The sequence below is a fragment of the Hippopotamus amphibius genome, chromosome 10 (genome assembly GCF_030028045.1).
Source record: "Hippopotamus amphibius kiboko isolate mHipAmp2 chromosome 10, mHipAmp2.hap2, whole genome shotgun sequence".
NCBI lineage: Eukaryota > Metazoa > Chordata > Mammalia > Artiodactyla > Hippopotamidae > Hippopotamus > Hippopotamus amphibius.
Window position 1 is genome coordinate 95,394,706 of NC_080195.1, and position 27,634 is coordinate 95,422,339.

The 27,634-nt window shown below is 33.9% G+C and overlaps 1 protein-coding gene across 1 annotated transcript; it reads right to left on the reverse strand.

Annotated features, from left to right (window-relative positions):
* Positions 1–2,217: 2,217 nt before the first annotated feature.
* On the reverse strand, positions 2,218–3,683 carry LOC130830238 (acyl-coenzyme A thioesterase 9, mitochondrial-like). The gene is given in 2 exon segments (XM_057697319.1): positions 2,218–2,691; positions 2,694–3,683. Coding segments are annotated over 2 exon segments (1,317 nt in total). The 3' UTR covers positions 2,218–2,364.
* Positions 3,684–27,634: the final 23,951 nt, after the last annotated feature.

Below are 27,634 nucleotides of genomic sequence, written 5' to 3' on the forward strand. Positions count from 1 at the left end.
AACACTGGCAGTATTCCTTTCTACTTGCATTAGACCGGTTTTTCTCTTTGCATTCAGTTCATTAGTTATCTCATTCACCATAGTGAGAATTGCACTTAAGGAACTCAAAAGGATCTCCTATGATCACCTTTATCAAAGACTCAGAGGAAGATCCCTGCACTTCTGTGATGTCAGCCTCTTTCTTAAGGAAGGAAAATGTATTAGTTCATTATGTTTTAAAAGGCACTTACTGTTAGAGTACTTTCTTTCTATAGTTAATTTTCATCCATTCTTCTGTAATAGCCTTTCCACATCTCAGTCCACTAGCAGAACTAGAAAATAGCTGATTAGGATGATGCTACCTTTTTAGTAGCCTTGCGTGTTTAAGGAAAGAGTTGTCATGATACCCATAGATTTCCCCTATGCAGACTTAATAGTACTAATGTTTTCTCTAATAGAACCTTTTAAATCTCATTGCTCATCTAATGACACGCTCCAAAGCCCATCTGGAAATTGTGATAACAAAAATACACTAGGGCTCTGGGAGTTTTAAAATAAGGTTTTAAGCCAGGCCTTTACACATAGAAGAAATGTAGCACATGAAAGCTACAAACCACCCTCCTTCAGTCTTTCGCAGTGCCCAGAAATTCTTTCAGAATGGAGTTAAAGGTTAGCAATAAGGTTCAATATCAGACAGCATCTCTGTTGGTCTTAATCAGAGGCAGAACTTTCCTGTGGCCCCCAAACAGATTTTGTAGTTAAATTAAAAATGTAACCACGCAGAGGGGGCTAAAGCTAGCCAGGTCATGACCCTAGAATCAGTGATCAGGTTAGTGAGGCCTGTCTGGTACTGCTGGTATATTTCACTGTGCTTAACACATATACCTCGTTCTGAGTGGCCTGCCAGATCCTCTTTCTCATCAGCTCTCAGTTGTCTCAGTTGGATTTGACCTCTGCCCTAACTAGACTTGGAATTTTTGCCTGATCCTCCCATTCTCATATGCTACTTCAGATCTTGACCTTTACCAAAAATCTGCCAGAAGACAAAATAGGTGTGGAAAGATACAAAATAGTTGCATGAGAAAATAATAGTGTTCGAAACTAACCAGAAATGACATGAAATAAGCAGGTTGGTGAATAGATGCCGGGGGCTCAGGAGAGCTGACATACAGTCCATCTTATTTATCAATGGCAATTTCACAAGAACTAGAAATTCATCTCATTGACATTCTCTTCCCCTCAAAGTTTCCTGTTGTTCTTCACATTTGAGGAACTGCGTAAGAACCAATATTGTGACATTATTGGTACCTGAGAATGCACTGGTTCCTGTCTTAACAAACATCACCCTGACTCATCTGAAGTGCTAACCTGCTATCACTTATATACCAATGCTAAGCTGAACTCATGTATGTAAGAGGCAGGAATCATACAAATACCAGAAACAAATGAAAAGCAAGGGTGCCAATAATTACATAAAAAATTCAGATGAAAAAATTAGACATCGGTAGAAAGGGACCTTAAAATTGAGGGAATTTCTTTCTCAAAAAAAAAAAAGAGACCACTGTTCACTTGTTGCTGAGTTCTGGTCAAAATCTGTGGGTAAAAGTTAATACACTGGAGTAAACATTACAACAGATGATTCACCCTCAGGAGCATAGAGTGGGCTTGAAGGATAATAATTAAAGTTTCCTCTTTGATAATGTTTTATCTCCTATCCTAGCTTTACCATAATGACATGAAATGACTTCCAACATTTTAATCAAAGATAAAACATTGTGTGTAGTTTTTAAAAATGCCCCACTTGCAAGCCTATATCTAAGGCACCCAAATGATTCATTGCAAATGCATTTTATAGAAATTTCTGTATTCATTCTTGCATTCTTCTGCTTATTCAATAATTATTTCATGAGCCTGCTCTATGTGGTAGAGACATAAAATGTAAAAATAAGACATAGACTTTTATGTATGATAGATTTAAAAAGATACAGAGGTAGATAGCTAGATATTTAAAAACTGATGGATAGATGATATGGTATGTTACATACCAAACAATGTAGGTAAGAATATGGGTACCAACAGTAAATTCTTATCATAAAGAAAATGAACAATCTATTCTAATAGTCTTCCTATTTGCATAGGATCAAGGAATCTAACTCAGAAATACATTTTTTTAATTGTCTTGAAAGTATTTATTATTCAATAATTCTTTCTCCCTCTGCCCCACCCAGCCATTCTCTCATTCTACTCTTCTGATCATCCTAAAAGCTGAATACATCCTTCTTCTTTATGGAGGATGAGACTAAGCACTAAAACCAATACACTTGCTCAGGCCTTCATCAGCACCGTGTCTCTGGGGGACGCTGGCCTTCAACACACGCAGTCTTCCTAGGGCTCGACGAGGTAGTCCTTTTTCAAGGTCACTGGTGCACTCATGGAGTTGAAATGCCGCTGCCCATCTAAATACAACATGGACTCTCCATATGTTCTGGGGAAAACCAAGGGCACTTCTCTTTCCGACATGAACGTGAAATGAAAGACATTGGTGGTCATATGCTCTTTATTCTGTAGAGAGACCACCTCACTGTGTACTCTGACTTGAATGTAATTCTCCTGGGTAAAGCAAACCTGCGAGGAAAGAAACAGCAATGATCCAACCTCAACAGGTTTCTGAAACATGATATCCACGGCAACTATAAATGGTCGGGAACCACTACCAAGTTACAGGCAGTAGCCCATCCAAGTTCATATGCTCTCCTCATAAGGAAACCACCAAAGATTCGATTGAAAATGTTCCGCTCCTGAGGGTGGCAAATATCCAAGCTCTTCAGCTTTGAATTCTCCATCCACACCGCATTAGGAGGTAAAACTCAACTTCGAAAACTTATAGTCTTTGTATCCAGCGTGTTAAGAAACATCTCATGTATGGTTGTCCTCTCCTCAGCAGTTGGAGCCATTTTCAGTAATGACGTGGAGCTGAAGGGGACCCTTCTCCCCCTGTTCAATTCTCCTTGTCTAAAGAGCTCTTCTTCCTCTGGGCTTTCAAGGGTGAGTGGATTTACAAACGCCGGCCCTTTATTTTCAGAATCACGAGCCACCATTACAAATGTTGCATCCAAAACAGGAGAAAATTCATTGTCATGTAACTGGAACATATGCATCTTCACTTCCACGGACGTCTTCCCAACCCAACTAACATGGCCACTGAACTTGATGTCCTGTTCTGGGCTTAAGCTCTTCTTACACATATCAATCTTGTCCAGCAGAGCTGTAACTATCGATAAAGGAGACATCTTAGTTGAATGGATTTTGTTGTGCATGTAGCACATAAGAACTCCTAAGCTGTCAAGATCCTCAAGAATCCTGCCAAACCTTAAGGTGTTTTGAACAGTCAAATATCTCTCTCCTAATTCAGGCTGACTGCCCAAGGGCAAGAGAACTTCGATGTAACTGTCTTTCATTCCCCTAGGTGGCAGTCCTTTTTGTGACTCAGCCAAAAAACCATGAAGTAATTTTCTTTCCTCCATTGCTTTCACGTGGTCTCTCCAGTTTGTGGATGCTCCTACGATCTCCCGCAACTTATCTCGAACTTCAGGAATGTGGAAGACTCCGTGTTTCTCAGGATTCTCAGATCCTTGAGTCAGTCCTCTGCTAGGAGCAAGCAGCCCCTTGCTCAGGGTACAAAGCCGCAGCGCCGCCCGCTGCATCGCGCTCGCCTGCCGCCGCGCACGTGACCACAGACCCAGGCCCGCGCGCCGATCGGGGCAGGAAACGTGAGGCAATGGAGAGCACGAGAGGGAGAGGGAATGCGGGCGCCGCACTGGACCTCGCTCGACCGCCCAGAAATACATTTTTAAAGTGGGACTTGGGAAGTTCCACTTAGGGTTAGGTTTAGAAGGCCATGGATAACCTTCATTCCTACAGAAACAGCAAGAAATCACGGTATGAAAAAATAAATGGTTTTCTTTAAAGCCATAACTAGGAGCTGTGGACACAAAGAAATGTAAAAGAACCAAACTCTATTCGGACACACCCTTCACAGGTGAACAAGGAACAAGAAGCACTTTTATACACGGGTCCAGCTGCTGAGATTGGGATCCCAGCAGATCTGGGAGGCTTTTTCTGTAGGCTAATAAAGGTAGCATTTGGAAAAATAGCCACATTTTGACCAACTCTGGGCTGGTATGTTAGATTTTAATCTGAAAGAACCCCAAAATACACAGTTAATCCTCTTAAACAAGTAATTCTCTTTTATGAGAACTTTGTGAGGAAGCAGAAGTTGGGATCAGCATTGGAAAATCAGAACCGATCATGTGTTCTCAGACTCTGGCACTATCAGAAACTTGTGATCTTGATTACTTCTGGTATCACAGTGTCTCAAATTTATCTTTCTGTCGATTTTTCCTTAATATCACGTTCAGTAATCTTACAGCCTTACAGACTTGAAGTCCCACGATCTCACGATATGACAGTCTTAAAACCTTGTAGCATTGTGGATTCCAAAGTGGTCAAAATAGCAACTCACAAATATAAGAAAATGAGGAAAATTCACTTAGGATAAAACAAAGAAGATCAATTAATTTAGGTATAAACACAAAGACAATGGAAGACAAAGAAAAAAGAAAATGTGAACTCAAAAATACTTATCCAAGAAAAAAATTTTTTAAACAACAAACATTAAACAGATTTTCAGACAAAAAGCTAAAATAATCTGTTGCCAGCATACCCCTGTTATAAGAAAAGTTAAAGGAAGCTCTCCAGACTTAGGGCATACACCACATCATACAAGACAGAATGAATACCAGAAAGAGTAAATGTGTGGGCATAAAAAAAAGCTCATTTTATCACATACCTATCCTTGTTTTATTTAAAGGATTATTGGTCTTTTAAAGCAAGATAACAACATATTTAAAGCAAGATAATAACAACATATTATAATTACATTGTCATTATAATAACATAATTCATGTAGAATTAAAATATATAATAGCAGGAGCATAAAGGGTGAATGGGACACTTCCCTTGTTTATGAAGTAGTATGAGATTATTTGAAAAAGTACTTTCATGTCCTAAAGGTGAATATTGTAATCTCCAGAGAACCTACTGAAACACTTACACACGAGAAAAGATTTTGCTGTAAAGTTAATAGAGTCTCTTCCTCTTCTCATTCTCTTCCCTTTTATTAATGAAAAATTCAGTCTTAAAGCCATTAGTTGGATTAGAGCAAGTCATGTATCCATTTCTGGGTTTAAAAAAGCTGTATAGCTCAGAGTGGTAGGACCCAAGCAGAATGAATAGGGCATCTCCATGGCTGGCATGAGGAGTCAGACGCAGGCATGATGCAGAGGGCTGATTTTGAGTGTGTTAAAGGAACTCCAGAAGGAACTCCTCCTCACGCAGGAGGATTTCTCACTTGGGGGTGTGAGCTTGAGCAGGATGGATAAGGCATCCAAAATGAGAGGCCTAGCATGGGAAATCAAAATGAAAAAGAGATTGAGGAGAGCCTGCACCCAGAGAATGGTCCATCGTGAAGAGGCAGAGGCCAAGTGTTGGGAACCAGCCATCTATGAATGGGGTTTCTGGGATGTAGTGTGTCACAGACTAAGTAGTTTGAGAAGGTCATCCATATGGAGGCAGGACAGTAGAGGCAGAGCAGTGTGAGGAGGTATTCATGAGTGAGGGCAGCTCAAAGTAGTGTCTAAGCCTAAGCAGGTTAAGGAGAGCATCAATGTGGCATCAATGTAAGGAGATGACCTTGCCCAAGACGTCAGATCTGAAGCAAGGTGGGAAGAGCATCCATGCAGACAGACTGATAATTTTGAGGAAATGGTTAATGCCCCAGCAGGACGAGCTGTAAAATTTCCTGGGAGGCCCGATGTGGGGTACTGGAAAGTGAGCAGGGTGAGAAGGAGGTCAGAGGATGAATAGGGTGAAAAAGTAATCTGCACAGGGAGAAGGGTGGTAGCAGAGATAGTATATTGATTACATACAGAGGGATTGATTAAATAATTAAATTTATTAAGAGTAATAGGGTCATATTTCCTGCTGGAAATATGAAGAAGAAAAAAAAGAATGAACCCTTTGACTTTAGATGAGGGCTGAAAGGATTGATGTGAATTTATGCTTTTTTAAATTAAAGACATTGCTTTTTAGAGCACTTTTAGGTTCACAGTAAAATTGAAAGGAAGATACAGAGATTTCCCATATATTCCTGCCTTCACAAAGGCACAGCTTCCCCAATTATCAACACCCACCCCCCAAAAGGGGTATATTTATAACAACTGATGGATCTACATAGACACATCATAATCACCAAAAGTTCACAGTTATTTTAGGTTTAACTCTTGGTGTTTTATGTCCTATGGGTTTGGACAAATGGATGACCTGTGTTCATCACTGCCCTAAAAATTCCTTGTGATCCACTTATTCACTCCTTCCCCAACCCCTGCCAACCACTGCTATTTTACTGTCTCTATTCTTTTACCTTTCCTAAAATGTTAGATAGCTGGAATCACACGGTATGTAGCCTTTCCAAACTGGCTTTTTCCATTTAGTCATACACACTTAAAAAATGTCCATGTCTTTTCATGGCTTCGTAGTGCATTTCTTTTTAGTACTGAATAATATTCCATTATCTGGATGTACCACAGTTTATCCATTAAGCAACTGAAGGGCATCTTATTAATAGTTGTTTCTAAGTTTGAGCAATTATGAATAAATTTGCTATAATCATCTATGGGCAGATTTGTGTGTGGATATAAGGTTTCAGTTTCTTTAGGTAAATATCAAGACACATGATTGCTGGATCACATGATAAAAGTAGTCAATTTTGTAAAAAACTACCTAGCTGTCTCCAAAGTGGCTGTGCCATTTTGCATTTCCACCATAAATAAATGGGTGTTCTTGTTGTTCCACATCCTTACCAGCATTGGGTGGTACCAGTGTCCTGGATTTCGGTCATTTTAATACATGTGTAATGGTATCTCAATGTTGTTTCTCTCAGTATTTCTCTGGTGGCATATGATGTGGCATCTTTTCATATGCTTATTTGCCATCTGTGTATTTTCTTTGATGAGGTGTCTGTTAAGGTGTTTGACCCATTTTTAAATTGTGTTTTCTTATTGTTGAGTTTTATGATTTATAAATTTGTAAATTTTGGATAACTCCTTTATCAGATATATCATTTGCAAATATTTTCACTCACTCTGGGTTTTCTCATTCTCTTGCATTGTCTTTTGCAGAGCAGAAGTTCTTAATTTTAATACATTCCAATTTATCCATTCTTTCTTTCATGGTTTATGGTTTTGATGTTGGATCTTAAAAAGTATCACCATTTCAAAGGTCATCTAGGTTTTTTCCCATATTATTTTCTAGGAGTTTTATAATTTTGTATTTTACATTTACATCTGTGGTCCATTTTGAGTTATTTTTTGTGGAGGGTTTAAAATGTGTGTCTACATTTACTTCATGCATGTGGATGTCCAGTTGTTCCAACACCATTTATTGAAAAGATCATCTTTGCCCCATTACATTGCCTTTTTTCCTTTGTCAAATATCAGTTGACTATAGTTGTGTGGGTCTATTTCTGGGCTGTCTACTCTGTTCCACTGATCTATCTGTATATTCATTCTTTCACTAACACCACACTGTCTTGATTACTGTGTGTTTGTACTAAGTCTTGAAGTTGAGTAGTGTCAGCCCCCCAACTTTGTTCTTCTCCCTCAATATTCTATTTGCTAGTCTTAATTTTTTTCTCTCTCTATATATTTCAGAATTAATTCATTGATATTGACAAAATACTTTCCAGGATCTTTATTCTGACTGCATTGAACCTATAGATCAAGCTGGGGAGACAGCACGAAAATATTGTCTTCTTACCCATGAACATGTAACATCTCTTCATTTATTGAATTCTTTGATTTAATTCATTAGAGTTTTGTAGTTTGTTTTGCATGTACGTCTTGTCCTATTTTGTTAGATTTCTACCTAAGTATTTCATTTTTTGGATCCCATTGTAAGTGGCATTATGTTTTTAATTTCAAATTTCACTTGTTCGTTGCTGGTATGTAGGAAAGTAATTGTCATTGCTTGCATGTAGGAAAGTAATTGACTTTTCTATGTTAAACCTGTATCCTGCAACCTTGCTTCAATTGCTTATTAGGTCTAGGAGAGTTTTTGTCTATTTTTCTGGTATTTTCTACATAGATGATTGTGTCATCTGCTAACAAAGACAGTTTTATTTCTTCCTTCTCAATTTGTACATTTGTTTTCTCCTTTTCTGCATTATTGTATTACCAAGTACTTCCAGTACAATGTTGAATAGGTATGGTGGAAGGGAACATCCTTGCCTTGTACCTGACATTAATGGGAAAGCTAAGAGTTTCTTGCCATAAAATATGATGTTTGTGGTAGGTTTTTTGAAGATATTCTTCATCAAGTTGATGATATTACCCTCTAATTCAGTGGTCCCCAACCTTTGTGGCACCAGGGACCGGTTTCGTGGAAGACAATTTTTCCATGGCCCAAGAGCAGGGGATGGTTTCAGGATGATTCAAGCACACTACATTTATTGTGCACTTTATTATTATTACATCAGCTCCACCTCAGGTCATCAGGCATTAGATCTAATTGCTAGTTTACTTAGAGTTTGTGTTATAAATGGGTGTTGGTTAATTCATACTTTTCAATATGTGTTTTGAATTAAATACTGAGTGTAAGCTGTGAGCATATACACATGTACATATGCAACCGTGTATACTTATATATTTAGAGATATATATCATACATATTATACATATGTATATATGGATCTTTCCTCTCTGTATGAATTTATACATATATAATATATATCCTCAATCTGAGAACTGAAAAGACCTGAGACAGTGACACCCCAAAGCAATGAGCACACGTGAGAGTCTAAATATTCTTCTCCACTTAAGGAATGTACATCCCCTTAGAATAATGGCTGATCCCAGTTCTGAGATTGTGAAAGTATAAGATGAATTTGAGCAGATTGTTGTGCTAGAAAACAAAGAAGTGTTCAGCATGTAATACGGGGCTATCAAAAGGAAAAGACACTCTATAGAGCCACCATTGACTGTCACAAATAATTTTAATATTAATATAATCATACTAATAGATTAAAATTCATTGGAATTATAGAGTCATTAGTCCATACAGGTGTAATTAATTTTATAAAGAATATGATATTGACCTAGTTTCTAAGTATTTCACAGTTAGTTCATATTAGTATAAAATGGAAAAGTATAGCATTATGAAAAAGAAAGTTTGCAGAAAACACCTTAAACAATTTAGCAAAGTAAAAATAATCACCAATACAGTGGTTTTCAAGCAAAGGCAACTTTGTTTCCCTGAACTATGGACTTCTGGTGGCTAGAGAAGAGGGATGCTGACCAACCCACAATGCACCAGAATATCCCGCATGACAGATAGTATCTGGCTCACAAGGCCAATACAGCAGTTTATGAGGAACCCTACAAACGGGACAAATAGAAATTGTATGTCACCTAATAGAATGGAGTAAGAAGAACACAATATTCTTTATGTGATATACATAGCAAAGAGGCATAATGTGAACCCAATCTTGAGGAAACAGCCAACAAACCAAAACTAAGGGACTGTCTAAAAATAACTTGCCTCCTCTCTTCAAATGTTTCAAGATTATGAAAGTCAAGCAAATAATGAAATATTATTACAGACAGTAGGACACTAAAGGGACATGGCAGCTAAAGGCAAAATTGTATTCTAGGCTTCTTCCTTTTGCTATATGTCATTATTAAGAAAACTAACATAAGTGGAGTCTGAGAATTAGAAGTTAGTAATGTAATGATGTTAATTTCTGAATTTTGATGTTGGTGATAAACACTAAGGTATTTGGTAATGAGTCATTACTTTTGATGGTTTCTTTGAGTCAAATCGTCTAAGCTCAACAAATGACTGAGGCAGGCAGGAAGGCTGCAGTCACTTTGCAAGCCAGCAAATGCTGTCCCCCAGTCATTCAGCCAAACACTAATCTAGGTGCTGTTGAAGAGTTCTGCAATGTAATTAAAGTCCAGGCTCCTTTGACTTTAGGGAGATCTCTCTTTCTGTGGACAAAAGTTGAAGCTCCGCCCATGGAATTCTAGCTTGCCCATGAGCTTCCCTTCCTGACTGACAGCCTCACGGATTTCAGACTTCCTTAAGCAGCCTCCAAAATCCCACAGCTAATTCCTTATAATATATATTTGAATATATTTACCCTCTACTGATTCTGCTTCTCTGGGTGAAATCTGAATGGCACATTACTGATTAAAAGGTTCAGGGAAAAAGTTTTAATATACTTGCAAATTTTCTGTGAATTTTGATTATTTAAAAACATTAAGAAAAGCCAATAGGAAGATAAAATGGAATAGTAAATAGAATTTAAATGGAGAATATTTTTGGGTGAAGAATGCAGAAGGGCCATTTCAGGAAAAGAAACACACATGTGGAAAGCAACAATAATAAAATATGTTATTCATACACTATTCAAATAATGGCAGGTGAGAAGTTTACTAGGACCAGAGTGTAGTTATCATGAGGTATGTGGGCAAAGCAGAAAATAAAACCTGAGAACATTGTTGGGACCATATTGTGATGAACATTTTATGTCAGGCTAAGATATTTGTAATGCAAACTTGGAACAATACTAAATTAGAGAAGATAGGTAGTTACTATTGTGACATAGTTTATTTGCGGAAATAAATCCAGTATGGATGTGGTGGGGGTGGGGGGTTAGGAATAGATGATAGAATCTTTGAGTATAGGTGAAAGAAATTTAATATTATTAACAAGATATTACACAATCCTAGCCAGGGAAAGATGAAGAGTGAACTTAGATAGTAGCAAAGGGGTTACAGAAGGGCATATTTGATATGGAACCTGGAGAATTTAAAGACTGATGCACAAAGAAGTGATGGAAGTGAATGAATCAACAATGTTGCTAAGGGCTTCGATTTCAAAGGAAATGATCATGCCATAGATGGACTACTGAATTCTAGAAAAGAGCAGAATGCAGGCAGGAGATATAGAGTTCATTTTGGGCTATATTTGACTTGTGTTACATGTAGGGTAATAATTTAACAAGGAATAGTGTTTTAATAGGCATCTGTTGGGATGTTACAGGGCCTTAAAATTTGGGTATCATCAGAAGAGTTGTAAAACTATATTGGGAAGTATAAAAATGGCTAAGATCACAGAAAAATGGCATTTTTAAGCAAGAAGAGGAAATAAAGTTACTAAATGTTTCCCCCAAACAATGATCATAATAACTGTGATCCAAATCAGTCATCATCATCCATCTTCATAGATGGGTGGGAGGGTGGAGAAGCAAAGACTTGGAAACAATGCTCATTCTAACTACCCTATTTAGAATAGCATTTTTAAATGTTTTAATCATAAATATGCTTAAGCACTATATCTGTGCACAGGTAATCAAGAGGTCATTATTTCCCTCCTATTTAATAGATCCATAAATGAAATATTCACATATATTTTAGACAAAAGTTATTTAAAAGCCTTGGGAATATTTTTCTGTTCGCTCTTTTGTAATTAAATATGCAAAAATGTGTTTCTCTTAGTCTCTGGGATTCTTTACTCTTTGCCATTTTGTGACATTTTGAAAATAGTATACCAAACAGAAAAGGCATGATCTGCCCTTTAGAAAACAATGGCACAAAATCCTTATATTTTCAAAGGTGAACAAATGACTTGAAATGGATGGAATCTGTTCTAAAAGAAGCCCATATATCATAAGTCACAAAACACTGATCGGTTTGGAGATGGTTTGTTTTCACTGAATTTTTTTCATAAATGCTATTATTACCTAGAATATGGTAACTTAAATGCAAAATTTTCAAGTAATCTGCACACTACCTGGAGCTAATGCAAGATGTTATCTTTGTTTCAAAGAGTCAGAGCATTTGACAGAACTCTCCAATGGAAAAGGAATTTTAACTAACCTTTCCTTTTATAATTTGAAAGAAATAATCTATCAATAAGTATGTGATAGTTCAGAGAACAAAGAAATTCACAAGGGACTTATTTGGATTTAGAGTAACTGCTGGGTTTATTTTGACCTTATTTTTCCTCTTTGTAGTGCGGATATTGGTGTTAAGTATTCCATGAGCTTACAAATTGAAACATAACTGATTGTTTTATTATGGTAAAATGAGATAATGTATGTAAAACACTGGGATATAAGTGTTATTTTTATTATTGTCACAGCTTCCACATTTTAGAAAACAGCCTGCTTGATGTCAATATCAATTACAGTGACACTTGATTTAATCTCTTACCTGCTCAATTGTAATGTTCAGACCATAATCCGATTTACTTCATGGTAGTGTTGTAACAGTAAATTGTAGCTTTAGATATGAAAGTGCTTAAAATATATCCAGTGCTTGACACACACTATATATTTTTTTCATTTCCAAGTACCTTGATGTTGGATTATTTTCTAAGTGCCTAGGTGCTAGATTAAATGAAACCAAGTATTTTTGAAACACCCAATAATTTAATTCAAAAAGTCTTTTCAACATGAATAATTATTTAGGAATAGAGTGCTCTTTTTATTAAGGGTAGACTGACATAGAATCAGTGTGCTGTTTTCCCACTTTTTGAGGACCAACATCACTGATCACAATTCATAAATTGCAAGCTCTTTGTTCGTCATTAACAGGATCCTGACAATAGAAAAAGCTGTGACCTCTTGCTACACTATAAGTGCATCATGTGCCATGCCTGGACAGTTCTGCTTTTCTTTAGGCTACATTTATCATATATTTTTAAACACAACATTTACTCTTATATAATTTGAATTATAAATTAAAAAGTTTTATAACCATATTCCAGAAGTGAAGACTGGGCTGTATCCCCAAAAATTTCCACAATTAAAAATGGTTTATATCATTTAAGTAAACTTTAAATGAAATACTATCAATTCACACCTGGTAAATTTCTCCATATGTCATTTTTTTCATGTCAGCCATTCTTGAATAAATATGCTCTAATTTGCATGAATTCTACTAAACCAGCATTAGTAATTACTTAACATTTTATAGAGTTTTGTCATTTACACAATACTTTCAAATGGATGAATAAAATAATCAAAAACAGTTTTAAAAGTGTGTTATATTCCAGATGCTATGATAAATGTATTGAATATCAATTTTCTTGTACAGATAGGTTAGTAAAGCATTATTGCTCTATGCTTTAGATGGGTCTTGAGATACTAAATATTCAGTTGGGGCACTTGTATAACAATTTATGAATAATGAGTGGAAGATGCAGGGCATATAGTACTGATTCAATGCATTTTCAGGATATAATATGGCAAGAGGTAGTATTGTAATTTTGCAATACTACATTCTACTGTTCTGAAAAGAGGATTTTTTGTGAGATAAATATTAAATCTTAAATGCATCAACTCTAAAAGAATTTAAAATTGAACATGAGCAGTATCATTGAATTTTTTCACAGTAAAAACCGAGTGGCTTATTACACAACATTCTTTTTTTAAATTAATTTTTTATTGGAATATAGTTGATTTACAATGTGTGTTAGTTTCTGCTGTACAAGCAAAGTGAATCAGCCATAAATACATGTATCCACTCTCTTCTACACTCCATTCCTTATAAGTCATTACAGAGTATTGAGTAGAGTTCCCTGTGCTATAAGTAGGTTCTCGTTAGTTATCTATTATATGTAGTAGTGTGTATATGTCAATTCCAATCTTTCAATTTACCCCCCATTTCTCCCTTAACCATAATTTTGTTTTCTACATCTGTGACTCAATTTCTGTTTTGTAATTTACATTTAATCAAGAAGACATGACCTATGATTGTAAATGTGCACTTGAATTCAGAAAAAGAGTTAAGACCTGTGTTTTATAAAATCTATTCAAAAACTTTTCTGTAAGAAATAACATTCATTTTATCAATGGAATACATAAGTATTTATTATCAGAAACAATAGCTACTCCCTCCAGCCCACAGCTACCCTCAGGATTGTTACATCTATAATTTTCACCATAAGCTTAAATGTCTATATCTTAACATTTTCAGATTAGCACAAATTGATTCACTCTTTGCTATGAAAGATAAGCATGCAACTGACTTAAATCTCTATGGTTTCTCTCCTACTTTCATGTCAAGGTTTGATATTTATGTGATTATATGCAGTTTCCAGTTGCATGTCTTTATTACTTACATCACAATTTTATTCCATATGTATTTAGTTATGAATTTTAGATAATGATTTGTTTTAGGAAAGGTAACGATATTAGCACCCATATCCTCATTCTGTCATTCTCTCTCCTATCATTATGTATGACACGTTTTCATATTTATGAGTAGTTATATTCTGTTCTATAGAAATAACTGTTTTCTGAGTCTTGGCTATGGTTGAGTTTAAAAAATTAAAAAATGAAATTAATTTACTTTATCATAACAGTGTACATATAATTCACTACATAGTTAAAGATACATTAGCTACAAATGCAATGCATAGATCTCTAAAGAAAATGTTCCTAGCATGATACATGATGGTAATCAGACCCCAGTATTTTTGACTTTGTATGTTTTTCTGCCATTTTGTTTTTTTTTTCCTCAGGAAGCCTATTTTTACTTTTTTTTCTTTTGTTTGTAATTAGTGTTCTAAAATTTTACAAAGCTATATGTAGGCATTGGTATGTAATTTACCCATTTTAGTGCTTATTGGACAATTGCTACGACCTTCAAATCTAGGAAAATTTCTTCAGTTATTTCTTTGATGATTTCTTCTATATTTTCAATTTTATAGGACACTTATTATTTAAATCATATTATAATCTCTATTTTTTCATATATTTTCCCTTGTGTTTATTTATAGTTCTTATGTCTAGCTACTACTCAAAACATTTCAACAATATTTTGTAATTTCCAAAATTGTTATATGCAAATATACATATATGTGTGTGTGTATTTTTTCTGAATATTCCTTATTTTTTAGTGTATTGTCCTTCATGTCTTTGGATTTAAATTATTTCAGCTCAAGTTGTAGCTCTGTTTCTACTCACATACCTGTACTTGCGTAAATTATTTAACTTGTGCTTGTGTTTTAATTTCTCGAACAGTAAAACACAGATAAAACAGTAACTATTTGACAGCTCGTTGTGAGTAATTACTGAATTCATACATATAAAACTCTAGAAAAGTATTAGGAATAAAATCAACATGTTTTTATAGTTTTATTTTCAAGGTCACTAATTATAAGAGTTATTAATTTTTTGTCCTTTTTTAAAATTATTCTTGTTTGGTTCTCTAAAAGTTTTGTTTCCCCTGGAGTCTTATAATCAGATTCTTATAATAATACTGTTTCAACCTACTGGTTTTACTTGCATATCTCTTTATTCTTAACTGTGCTTCTGTTTAAGAATGCAATTTTGGGTACCAGTTGGAATGTTTATGGTGTTGGTAGATCATAGTGCTGCTACAATTAAGTGGAAAAGTTGATAAATTACAGACAGTATTGTTTTGCTTATATTGGAAAGCCATGAAATGAGAGAGTTAAATAAATGAAAATTCTAGTTCGGGGGAAGAGCCTCTCTCAGGTAGTTGACTGCATTCATTTTCTACAGCTATGTAACAAGATCCCACAAATTTCACAGTTTAAAACATTTATGTATTAGCTCACAGGTGGATAATACAAAAATCCAGGCTTGACCAGTTTCTCTGTTCAGGGTGTTACACGGCTGAAATCAAGATGTAGGCCAACTTAAGCTCTTTCAAGAGACTCTGAGAATTAAAATAGTGACAGACTCATTCAGTTTGTTAGGTGGAATCTTCCAATTGTAGGATGGAGGTCATGTTTTTCTTATTGGTTGTGAGTCAGGGGCCACTTTCATCTTCTAGAAGATGCTCGCAGGTCCTTCATCTCAGCATCACAAGTGCATTAGATCCCCCCATCTCAGCAATGGAAAACCCACCTCGTATCAAATCCCCTTCATTCTTTGAATACCTCTGACTTCTGCTACTAGCTAATAAAAACTCTCTGCTTTTAAAGACTCACCTGATACCTGATTGGATTAAGCTCACACAGACAAGCTCCATATTTTATGTCAACTGATCGGGAATCTAAGACATATGCAAAATCTCATCAAGCTGTACCTAGAATAACATCCTAGAGAATGTTCCACATCTGCTTGAGAAGAATGTGTATTCTGCTGTTGTTGGTAGGAATGTTCTATACAGTTGGCCTTCTTCTGTATCCACAGGTTCTGCATCTGCAGATTTAACCAACTGTGGATCAAAAATATTAGGGAAAAAAAAAAAACCTACAGAAATTTCCAAAAAGTAAAACTTAAACTTTCCATGCTCCAGAAACTATGCACATAGCAGGACATTATGTTTAAAATGATTTACATGACATTTACATTGTATTTTAGGTGTTTTAAGTAATCTAGAGGTGATTTAATTACTCAGGAGGATGTTCTTAGGTTATATGCAAATACTGTGCCATTTTATATAAGAAACTTGAGCATCTGCAGATTTGGGTATCCATGGGGGTCTGAAATCAATCTCCCACAGATACCAAGGAACAACTGGATATGTCTGTTAAGTCTATTTGTTCTAAAGCATAGTTCAAAGCAATATTTCTTTATTGATTTTTTTTCAGGGGGGAGTCTGAATGATATATCCATTGTTGAAAGTGTGGTGTTAAAGTATCTACTATTATTGTATTGTTGTCTATTTCTCTCTTCAGATCTATTGTTATTTGTTTCATATATTTAGGTGCTCCAATGTTGTAGATATATATATATATATTTAATATATATATGAGATTATTTCATAATGATAAATTGCCCCCTTTATTATTACATAATGGTCTTCTTTAGCTCTTGTTATATTTTTTGATTTAGACTCTATTTCCTCTGACTCTTCTGCTCTCCTTCGGTTTCCATTTGAATGGAATATTTTTTTCCATGCCTTTACTTTGAGCCTATGTGTATCCTTAATGCTTCTGAGTCTCTTGTAGGCAATATATTGTTGGGTCTTGTTATTTTGTCCATTTTGCCATTCTATGTGTCTTGATTGGAGAAAATAATTCATTTACATTTAAAGGAATTATTGTTAGGTAAGGATTTACTTATGCCATCTTATTAACTGTTGTCTGGTTGTTTTATAATGCCTTTATTCCTTATTTCTTTGTTCCAATGGTGTGCTGAAACTTCTCTGCTGAACTCTCAGATTTTCACAAAGATGTTCTCATTTGTAGGTGGTTGTCTAAATCAGTGTTCTTGATAGGGGTAGTTTGTAGAAAACTCCTACTTCACCACTTTGGTAACATTATTCAAATCTCAACTAAATTTGATTATCATGCCTCTTGGGGCAGAATTTCTCTCCATATCTGGACCAGAAAAAACAAGAGAGATAAGTTATCAGCCTTCAATATCCCTAAGATGAAATGGTAGGACAGGCATAAGATAACACCTATAGACATCTTTTCTCTATTTTTGGCTTCTGGTTAGCTAGACCAGGGATAGTACTCTTTGGCTTTTTGATACCCTTTGCTTTGACTGAGATCTATAAAGCACACTCAATCTAAAGTGACCTAGTACTCTGACCTTTGACACTTTTGAGTATTCAGCAAAATATAGTATACCCTTAGCCTTTCTCTATGTCAAATTTTTGATAGCCATTTATTAATTTTACATTTTTGCCATCAGGATAGGCTCTGAATTTCCCAAATCAAAATTTGCTAAATCCTCTTGCTTAACAGTTCTTCTTTCAGTGTCTCTCCCACCTAACATTTTACTGTTAAGAAGCATTAGTAAACAAAACAATACCTTTAACATTTTCCTTAGACACAGCCTCAACAAAATAGTCAAGTTTATGCCTAAGAGCTCTGTTTTTTGCCTAATTTTAGGGCCCAATTTTGCTAATATCACTACCTTCCTACAATTACCTTCCTATATTTTCCAATGACACTTTTTTACTTTCTTCTGAGCCCTCACTGATTTCTTAAAGTCAGATATCTACTAAATTACTTTTTAAATGTAATTTAGACTTTTTAAAAGACGATTTAGGATTTCTCTAATATGCTCCTCACTTCCATCTGAGCCCTCTCAGGCAGTGCTTTTAATATTCATATTCCTAATAACAGTCTGTTCAAGAAAACAGGTTTTTAAACTTCTTTCTCCTATCTCGTGCCTCAAAAATTCTCTCAGCTTCTGCCCACTGTGTGAAATCTGAAATCTAGCCACTGTGGCTCAGTACTCACAAGATAATACAAGACTGAAATAAAGTATCATGTAATCTGAGTTCTCATCTAGAATCTCTGGGTAAAATCCACTTACAAAATCATTCACATTGTTTTAAGAACCAAGTTTCTTGTGGTTGTAGAATTTAGATCCCTGTTGCAGTATTGACTCTCATCTGGAAGCTGTTTTCACCTCCTAAGTGCTACCTGATGTACTTTCCATTATGGCTTCTCCAACTCCAAGCAAACAATGTTTCAAATTCTTCTTATACTTAAAATCTCTAACTTCCACATCTACAATCAATGGGTCTTTAAAGGGTATACATGATTAAATCAGAACCACCCATATCATCTTTCTATCTTAAGGGCAACTATGTAATATAATATGACCTAATGACAAGAGTAAAATCCATATAGCTCTCTCTTGTGCATGGCTTGTATTGGGTTGGCCAAAAAGTTCATTTGGTTAGTGAATACGTTCTTCAATAAAGTTCTTTGTGAAAATGAAAAATGTGTCTTTTATTTTTACTTAAAAATGAATGAACTTTTTGGCTGACCCAATATAACAGAAAAGGGAAATTCTAGAGTGATTTTAGGACTCTGTCTACTACACTGATATTTCCATGTATTCCCTTCCCTTTGCTGAGTCAGGTCATGGATTGAATTAGCATTGCTACAGGCAGAAAGAATTTACATGGAAAGGATCACAACCTAGACTGAGCCCTCCTCTAGATCTAGATAGAACAGTCTTAAAACCAAATATACAACAAAGAACCACCAAACATTTAAGAAAATCCAATAGAAACATTACAGGAAATAAAATAAACACACAGAACTACAGTTCTGAATAATTTATGATAATTAATGGAAAAGAAATAAAACTGTAAAAAATCTAATGTCTGTCTTCTTAAAGATTTGAAAGAATATTGAATTTATAAAAGGGGAAAATGTCCCTATAAATAAGATAGTGGATTTTTTTTAAAAAAGTCAATAATTTCACTGTAGTTGAAAATACATATTTTTAAATCAATATAAGATTTCAGGAAAAATGGAAGGAATTCTTCCAGAATAAGGTACCAGAAGACAAAGGAATAAGGTGAGTAAAGTGTATAAAGACATAAAGAACAAGTCATCTCATCCTACATCTACCTAATATAGTAGCAGGAAAAGAAAAGAATTGAACAAAATGAGAGGAAGAGATAAACAAAGACTTTAAAATTTCTCAGACCTGAAAAACTATTTTTTCAACATGAAAATTTTAAACAAATGCTCATAAATTGAATTAAAATTTATTTACAATTAAATAATACTTCAGAAATTTGATAGCCTCCAAGGGAAATATAAGATCTTAAAGTTTCCACAGAAAATGTATAGGTTATCGCTTCCAGAAAAGGAATCACTCTGGTATTCTTCCAGAAACATAGAATGTTAGAAGATAATGTGAGAGTTCCCAATGAGCTAAGAAAAAATATTTCTGGAAACATTTGGATTGTATAGTGTGCTGTTTTTACTGTAGAGTGGGGGAATAAATTATACTTGATATACTAGTCTGCCTTGCAATTAGCTCAGGGTAGGCTATAGAGGAACCTGTGAGTCAGATTTCACCAATGAGGTTAAACGCTGAAAGAAAGCTTTTTTTTTTTTTTCTCTAACCTTTTCCTGTCTAGGACATGGGCATGACAGCTAGATGGGCATCATCATCCTGTGACCACAAAAATCAAACTGCAAACATTGAGAATACAGGTGCTAGAAGATGGGCAATACCTGTGTCCTTGATGGTATCACTGAACGGCCAAATCATCTCAGACTTCTTGGTACATAGCCAAAATAAATATTTCATTTGTTTAAAACATTTTCGGGAAGTTCCTCTTAATCTCAACTGAATATATTCATCATAAAACCTGTAATTATAAACCAAGTCAAACTATAAGCCAAGTGCCAAAGCTAAATAAAGATATTAAATTGTAAGTTTAGAGTAATTTAATTACACATTACTCTAAAAGAATCATTCAAAAATATATCCAACAGAGTTTTAACACAGTTAATAAAATGGACATGGTTTAGAAAGTGTGTACTTAATTGAAAAGGGCAATGGGATGAATAGATAGGTTGAAGAATGCCCAGGAAGAATAGAAAGTCATTCATTCAAAACAGAAGAAAATGTCATTCTTCCAAAAAACTTCGATAAAAAGGTGATTAAATAGAAACAATATGATTAAAAATCTGAATAATCTTGAGGATAAAGTGTAGTTGTACTACCATAAGACAGATGAATAATTCTAACATGCATTTATATATGCACATAATAAATTCATCTGTGTTTTATATATATATATAACTTACAAATAGTTAGATAGATGATGATAGATAGATAGATAGATAGATAGATGATAGATAGATAGATAGCTGTACCTCTATTGGAATTAAAATTCCAAGTTTTTATACACACATATATATACTTGTACCTCTCTATTGGAATCAAAAGTAATCGATGCTGAGATAGTGTATAAATGAATGGTAAATAAATTACAATGGTATATATATACTCAATTCAAACTACAGTTTAAATTAAAGCAAAGATATAGCAATGATATTAATGTAGATCAATAAATGATATTTATAAAGGAGGAGAATGAAAATGGACAAGTGTTTACAATTGATATTAAGAAGAATCAAAAGGAAAACATCATTAAATATGAATGCTAATCATTTATCATTATATAAGTGAAATATGTGAGTTTTATTCAATAGTTTTGTGACAGTGAAAATGACAACTTTTACTTTTACCACAAAAATGATAAACTATTTTCTTTTGATGCTTGGAACCTTCCAGGATGAAGAACAATGTATTTAATAGAGTACATTAATAGCCCATTATACAACTATAATTAATGGATGTCAAAAAACATTGTCACTGGATACAATTGTTTAAAAGTCAAAGTTTATCTTCAGTGCACCAGCATTTTAATTCCTCTGCTATAAACGCAAATTTTCAGCTCAGAATCAACTGCATTTGGACTCTTTTTCTATTCTCTTCTATTCCCTATTTCCTATTTCTTCATAAAAATTCTGCTCAGAAATTATTCTCCTTGCTAGGCATAAATTATTGTCACAGTTCAAATAGCTACTGTTCTCAGAAGTTGTTGGATTTGAATGGGAATAAAAAAATGGTTGTTAAAAAAAGCTCTTAAGTTAGAGAAATGAAATAACAATTGTAAAAATTCAAGTGTCATGTAACTGCTTAGATGAGATGGGGTCAGAGCAAGGTGAAGTTCATTCCTTCAATCATAAAATCAGATCAAATAAATGGTTATATAATTCATTTATAAGAAATATAGCTTATTAGTTTAAAGATACAGATTTTTACATATTTTCAAATAATTAATTAATAAGTCCATATAGTAGACTGAGATTTTGCTGAGATTTTGGCTAGAATTGCATTGAATCTTGAGATCTGTTGAGAGAGAATTTTTGGCATCTTTAAAACACAATGTTTCAATCCATGAATGCTACCATTTATTTAGGTCTTACATAACTTCTCACAATAATGTTTGTATTTTTCAGTGTACAAGTTTTGCACATATTTTGCTAGGTATATTTTTAAGTATTAGATGTTTATTTGCTGCTTTTAAGGGATATCTTTTTATTTTAGATTCTGTTTATGTTGCCAATATGCAGACATACAATATTTTTATACCTTTTACTGTATATAGCATATCAATAAGAGAAATGAACAATTATAAGTTCAATGAATTTTTTCAAAATTTATCAGTTTGACTCTCCAGTGTGTAATTTCTGGCAGATTATTTTGGTCATTTTAATAAACAAATATTAAATGCTGTTCACGTAAGAGTAAGCCATACTCGTGTTGAGTAGATGCAAAATGGAGAAATATTGAGACACAACATATACTTTTTTTAAACCTTAGTAATAAAAGCATGGAATATATTTGAAAGTGAATAGTAGTAATAATAGGAAATGTATTTTACAAAGTGCTGAATAGGCTAAAAGGTAATGTTTAGCCCCAAAGCAATATCTTTCCTGTTTGTTGTCATCTAAAACTGATCTTACTGTAAAGCAGATGTATAGATAATGGTGTTTGCCAAGTATGTTTTCACTGGACAAATACACACTTTATGGGTTTCATCAAGTTTTTTTTTTTTTTTTTAATCTTTAATTTCCTTCAAGAATGCTTTGTAGTTTTCAGAGTGTAAGTTTTGTACTTCTTTTGTTAAATTTATTCCTATTATCCTTTTTGATGCTATTGTAAATGGATTTTTTTTTCTGGATTGTTCATTGAAGGTGTGTAGAAATATAATTGATTTTTTTTTTTGATCGGTTTTTTTTTTTATTATTTTATTTTATTTTTTTGGGGGTACACCAGGTTCAATCAACTGTTTTTATACACATATCCCCATATTCCCTCCCTTCCTTGATGCCCCCCCCTCGAGTCCCCTCCACCCTCCCTGCCCCAGTCCTCTAAGGCATCTTCCATCCTCGAGTTGGAATCCCTTTGTTATACAACAACTTCCCACTGACTATTTTACAGTTGGTAGTATATATATGTCTGTGCTACTCTCTCGCTTCTTCTCAGTTTCCCCTTCACCCCCCGCCCCCTCCCATACCTCGAGTTCTCCGGTCCATTCTCTGTATCTGCTTCCTTGTTCTTGTCACTGAGTTCATCAGTACCATTTTTAGATTCCGTATATGTGAGTTAGCATACAATATTTGTCCTTCTCTTTCTGACTTACTTCACTCTGTATGACAGATTGTAGTTCTATCCACCTCATTACATATAGCTCCATCTCATCCCTTTTTATAGCTGAGTAATATTCCATTGTATATATATGCCACATCTTCTGTATCCATTCATTTGTTGATGGGCATTTAGGTTGCATCAAGTTTTAAAATAGCTAATTAAAACAAGTTGCGAAAGCAGTACAAATACTTTAGATTTCACCTGTCTCTGTAAGGCAGTTTTTTTTTTTTTTTTTTTCATTTTGAAGCTGAACTTTGAACAATTAAAGACAGAAACATATATCTCTGGTGAACAATGAACAAGACAGAAGCTTCATGCTGTAAAACAAATCATTTCACCAGAATGAAGGTATTTACTCCAGCAACTCCTGGATATGTCCGCAGCACAATTTTAGTTTTAAGAGATTACTTTTATTTAACTATAAGATAACATATTAATATCTTAAATTGTTTCGATTTGTATTATTTACGTATGTACACATATAAGTGTTACAAATATATTCATACTTAGAAATAACAGTGAGAAAATATTTATCTACTCCATTTTTTTATAGATACACTTTTCAATATATAATACAAACAAATAAAGCAAGCAGAAGATGCTATAAATTAATGGACACATTATTCTCAGCTTTTCTATTTCATCTATTAGGTTAAACTGTTTATTAGTGGTATTTACCCATGACTTAATGTTATGAAATATAATTCATGACATTAACCCTAAAATGAATATAAAAAAGGTGTATGACAAGATGATTCAAATTAATTTATACATTTACTTGCTCCATATAAATTAGTCAAATCAATTATAAACAAGTGCTGATAACAAACTTCCCAATGTCGACACAATTTATAACTTCTAAATTTAAGCTACTCAGTAATGCTGTAATTCTGATATTTGAATGAAAATCCTGCTTTAGGAAATGTAACTACCATTGAAAATAGAGCAAACTAATATATCTCTATTTATGTAAGAATTATTTTCAGAGAACTTAAGATAGGACCAGAGGTTCTGAAATAGACAGACTGGAATAGATTTAGCATGGCAATTTTGAGATTTAAAAAACAGTGGACTTTTCTATTATACCATGAAAGGAAAAGGAAGACGCTCATAGCACTGACACAATGCTCCTCATTGTCCAAAGATCAACCAAAACTTAGGAAGTCGATCACAAATATTTTTTTCACCAAAACCAAACCTATGTAATAGGTGTAGAGTCTTGCCATCAACCTCCTTCCTCTCAATATGTAGACACATAATGACATGGAGCAGAGCACAGATGTGACAAGTTAGTTTAGGCTTAACATACAGGACACTTCTGAACAATCCCCTTTTCTGAAGGGAAGGGAGAATGAATTGTGAGCAACCCTGAATCAATGTCAAGTTTCAGAAGCATAGCTTTGGTAGGTGTATAGCACTAAGAATGGGAGAATTGTACACACTAAACAGTGCTGTCCAACAGAAATATAATGTAAACCCCATGTTCAATTATAAATGTTCTAGGAGCTCCATTAAAAAATTGAAAAGAAGCAAGTGAAATTTATTTTAATAATATATTTTATAGCCAATATATCCAAATATTCTATCTCAAGATGAAATCAATGTAAAATCATTGAGATGATTTACATTCTTTACTTCATGCTATGTATTAAAAATCAAGTATATGTTTTATATTTAAAGTATATTTTAATTCTGACTGGCAAAATTTCAGTTATTCATTAGCTACTTACGGCTAGTGCCCACAGTATTGGACAGCACAACTATTTACCAGTAGAGGTCATCAATAATTGCATAGAGATATACTGGAGCATGATTAACATTATTCTTTCACCACCTTATTCCAGTGAAATCACTATTGATGTTAATGTCATAATTATCCAACATGTTGGGAACATATTTTTGTTTTTCGCAATTAAAATATCATTTTCCTTCCTGATTTAAAAGTTTTATAGCTATTCAATGGAAGAAAAATCAAACCATACAAAATATGAAGAGAAAGTAAAATTAAATGAATATTCATACACCAAAGAGAACCAGTTAACTATTGTTAATGTTTTGTTTAAGATTCTTTCTGACATCACTATGGGTATAAATAAACTACTCATGTGCTTAACCACCAATTATATATGTAAACTATATGAATTTATGAATATTTACATCTCTTCACATTTTTCCAAGTACAACTTCTGAAACAGAGAACATTTTAAACGATTTAAGTGTCATCAGCAATACAGAGGAATACAGTGATATGTCTAACTTCATAATTTGTTGCTCATTCCATTAATTAGAGAAAAAAGTCATTGAAATAACAAGTGCTTAAATCAAAGCAGTAAAGGACAACTTGGCAGTAAAACCTCTTATAGTGGATATTTCCCTTGGTGTCTTGAAATGTTTGACCTTTCCCAAATCTGTCCCCATCCACATACCACCCAACTCAAATTATTCTTCCAAAAATTAATAGGTGTTAACTCCATTAGAATGTAGGTCCCTTGGGGGCTGTACTTCATCTCCTTTTTTCTGTGTTATGTCCTCATGTAAATATTGCTTAGGCATAAGACGAAAGTAAGAGGGGTTACATAAAAAAGCAAGTACCCCAAAACTAAAATTATTTTTCATAGGGCTAATACCATAAATTTTCTAAAGCATTTACAAAACTGCAATTTTGGCAACAATTTAGGAAACAAACTTAAGGATATCAGTCTGTACTTGACTGCAGTTAAAATGCAGATACAGTTTCATCTAATAGGATGAGATGAAGTTTCTGTTTTTCCAGAAAACATAAATTGCCAAGTAAGAACCTCTTGTTCTATAGTGATGCCCTTGCATTGCTATGAATGTGTTACATTAATTAAAGAGAAAGAAAATAATCTATGTAAGTTGACTAATGCATTTTCAACTTGACTGGAAAACACTAGAATTAATGAGGTCAAGATTTGCCTTCACTGCCGTGCAAGACTGTGACTTCATCACACCAGGAGAGAATACCACCTATATGCTATATATCATGTATGTTATCAGCTGTCACACACATGCATGTCTTTGGTTACCAAGTTGACAATGAGAAGGGGAACTGCGGAGGCAGCAGGATAAAGGTTTGATTTGTTAATAAATGTCTTTCCCTAGATGGTTAGGTTTTAGAAACCCCAAGTCAAAACTAAACAACTATCAAAGCAAACAAACCATTATGATCAACAATGAAAATGTCTCTTCTGTGAAGATAATGTTCTGTTAATTAGACTGTCTATTGTTCACATACAGTTCCTGCTGCCTGGTCTAGACCTATGCTAATTGGTCAACTGGGTCAATTGTCAATCGGTTGTCAATCTATGATAATATAAATACAGAAAGTACAGATACTAAGATAAACATTTACAATATTTTAGCAATATGATAGAGTAATTGTACGGCTACAGAATCCAATAATTTTTAATGGGTCCAAGATTATATATTTATGCCTTTTTATTTTGTTTTTTTCTAGTTAATAATTTCTGTATTTTACACAAGAAATAGCTCCTGTGGAATTGGAAATTAAGGAAGTATGGTCTTCATGACAGATAGCACTTGGCACATTGTACTGAAAAACTGTGTTAACTGACACACTTGGTCAAGACCCCAAATTTGTCAAGACACCAACCTATCAGCAGATAAGAGGTGTATCAAGGAAAGGGAATAGTTACCTAAAAGTCAGGAATGCTAGTTTAATCATTCTTTAAGTTCCTTTCTTCACTTTGGAGTTCCTGTTTAGTGAAAGCTTAATGAGAACCTCCCACTATTTATTATGTATGCCTGTATTAGGATTATAAATGAATTTTATAAGTGCATATAGTTTTCAAATATTTCTCTTTCTTGGTCCTCTACCTAGTTCATGAAGATATTTGATCCATATGTGAAATTACGTGGCCTATGCATTTTAATGTTGCAGAACTAACACTAATGATATGGATCCCATTCTTAATTCCACATTTATTGTGCAGTTTGTTTGCTCATAGACATACAATCAGAGCAAAGGAAGCATATTTCATTTAGCAGTTAATAAGGCATTTAGAATAGTTCTCAAGCATGTCATCACTGTGGTCTCTTTTGTCAATTGGTAACTCAGATAGTACTTATTTTTAAGAAATTGTAGAAAATAAAAATTTCTTAATATTTAAGTTTTGCATTGCTCTGTAATATTGAACCATGTGAGAATTATTTTAAGTTATCTTTATTTGAGATTCCTTCATTAACCACTGATATAATCAGTAAAACAATATATATATTCAAAACACTAGACATCTATTTATTAAAATATCTATTAAGCATCAAATATTTGTCATATATAGTTTTGAATTTTAGGGATATTACACAAGTAAAATATTTAGAACCACACACACTAATGAAACAATTGTAAACAGAAATTTACATTCATTTTATTTTTGATTTTTCTCAGTAATGTAACAAGATAGTATCTAAATACAGATATATAAATTAATATATAGGTCTTTTTCAGAAGCAACAATATATTAGCATGGTAAAATATTTATCATCAATTTTATTAATAATCATAGTCATAATTCTATAGAACACAGAGTGAAAATTTCCAAGTTATCATACTATAAAATAGATTGTATCATTGGTAACTAT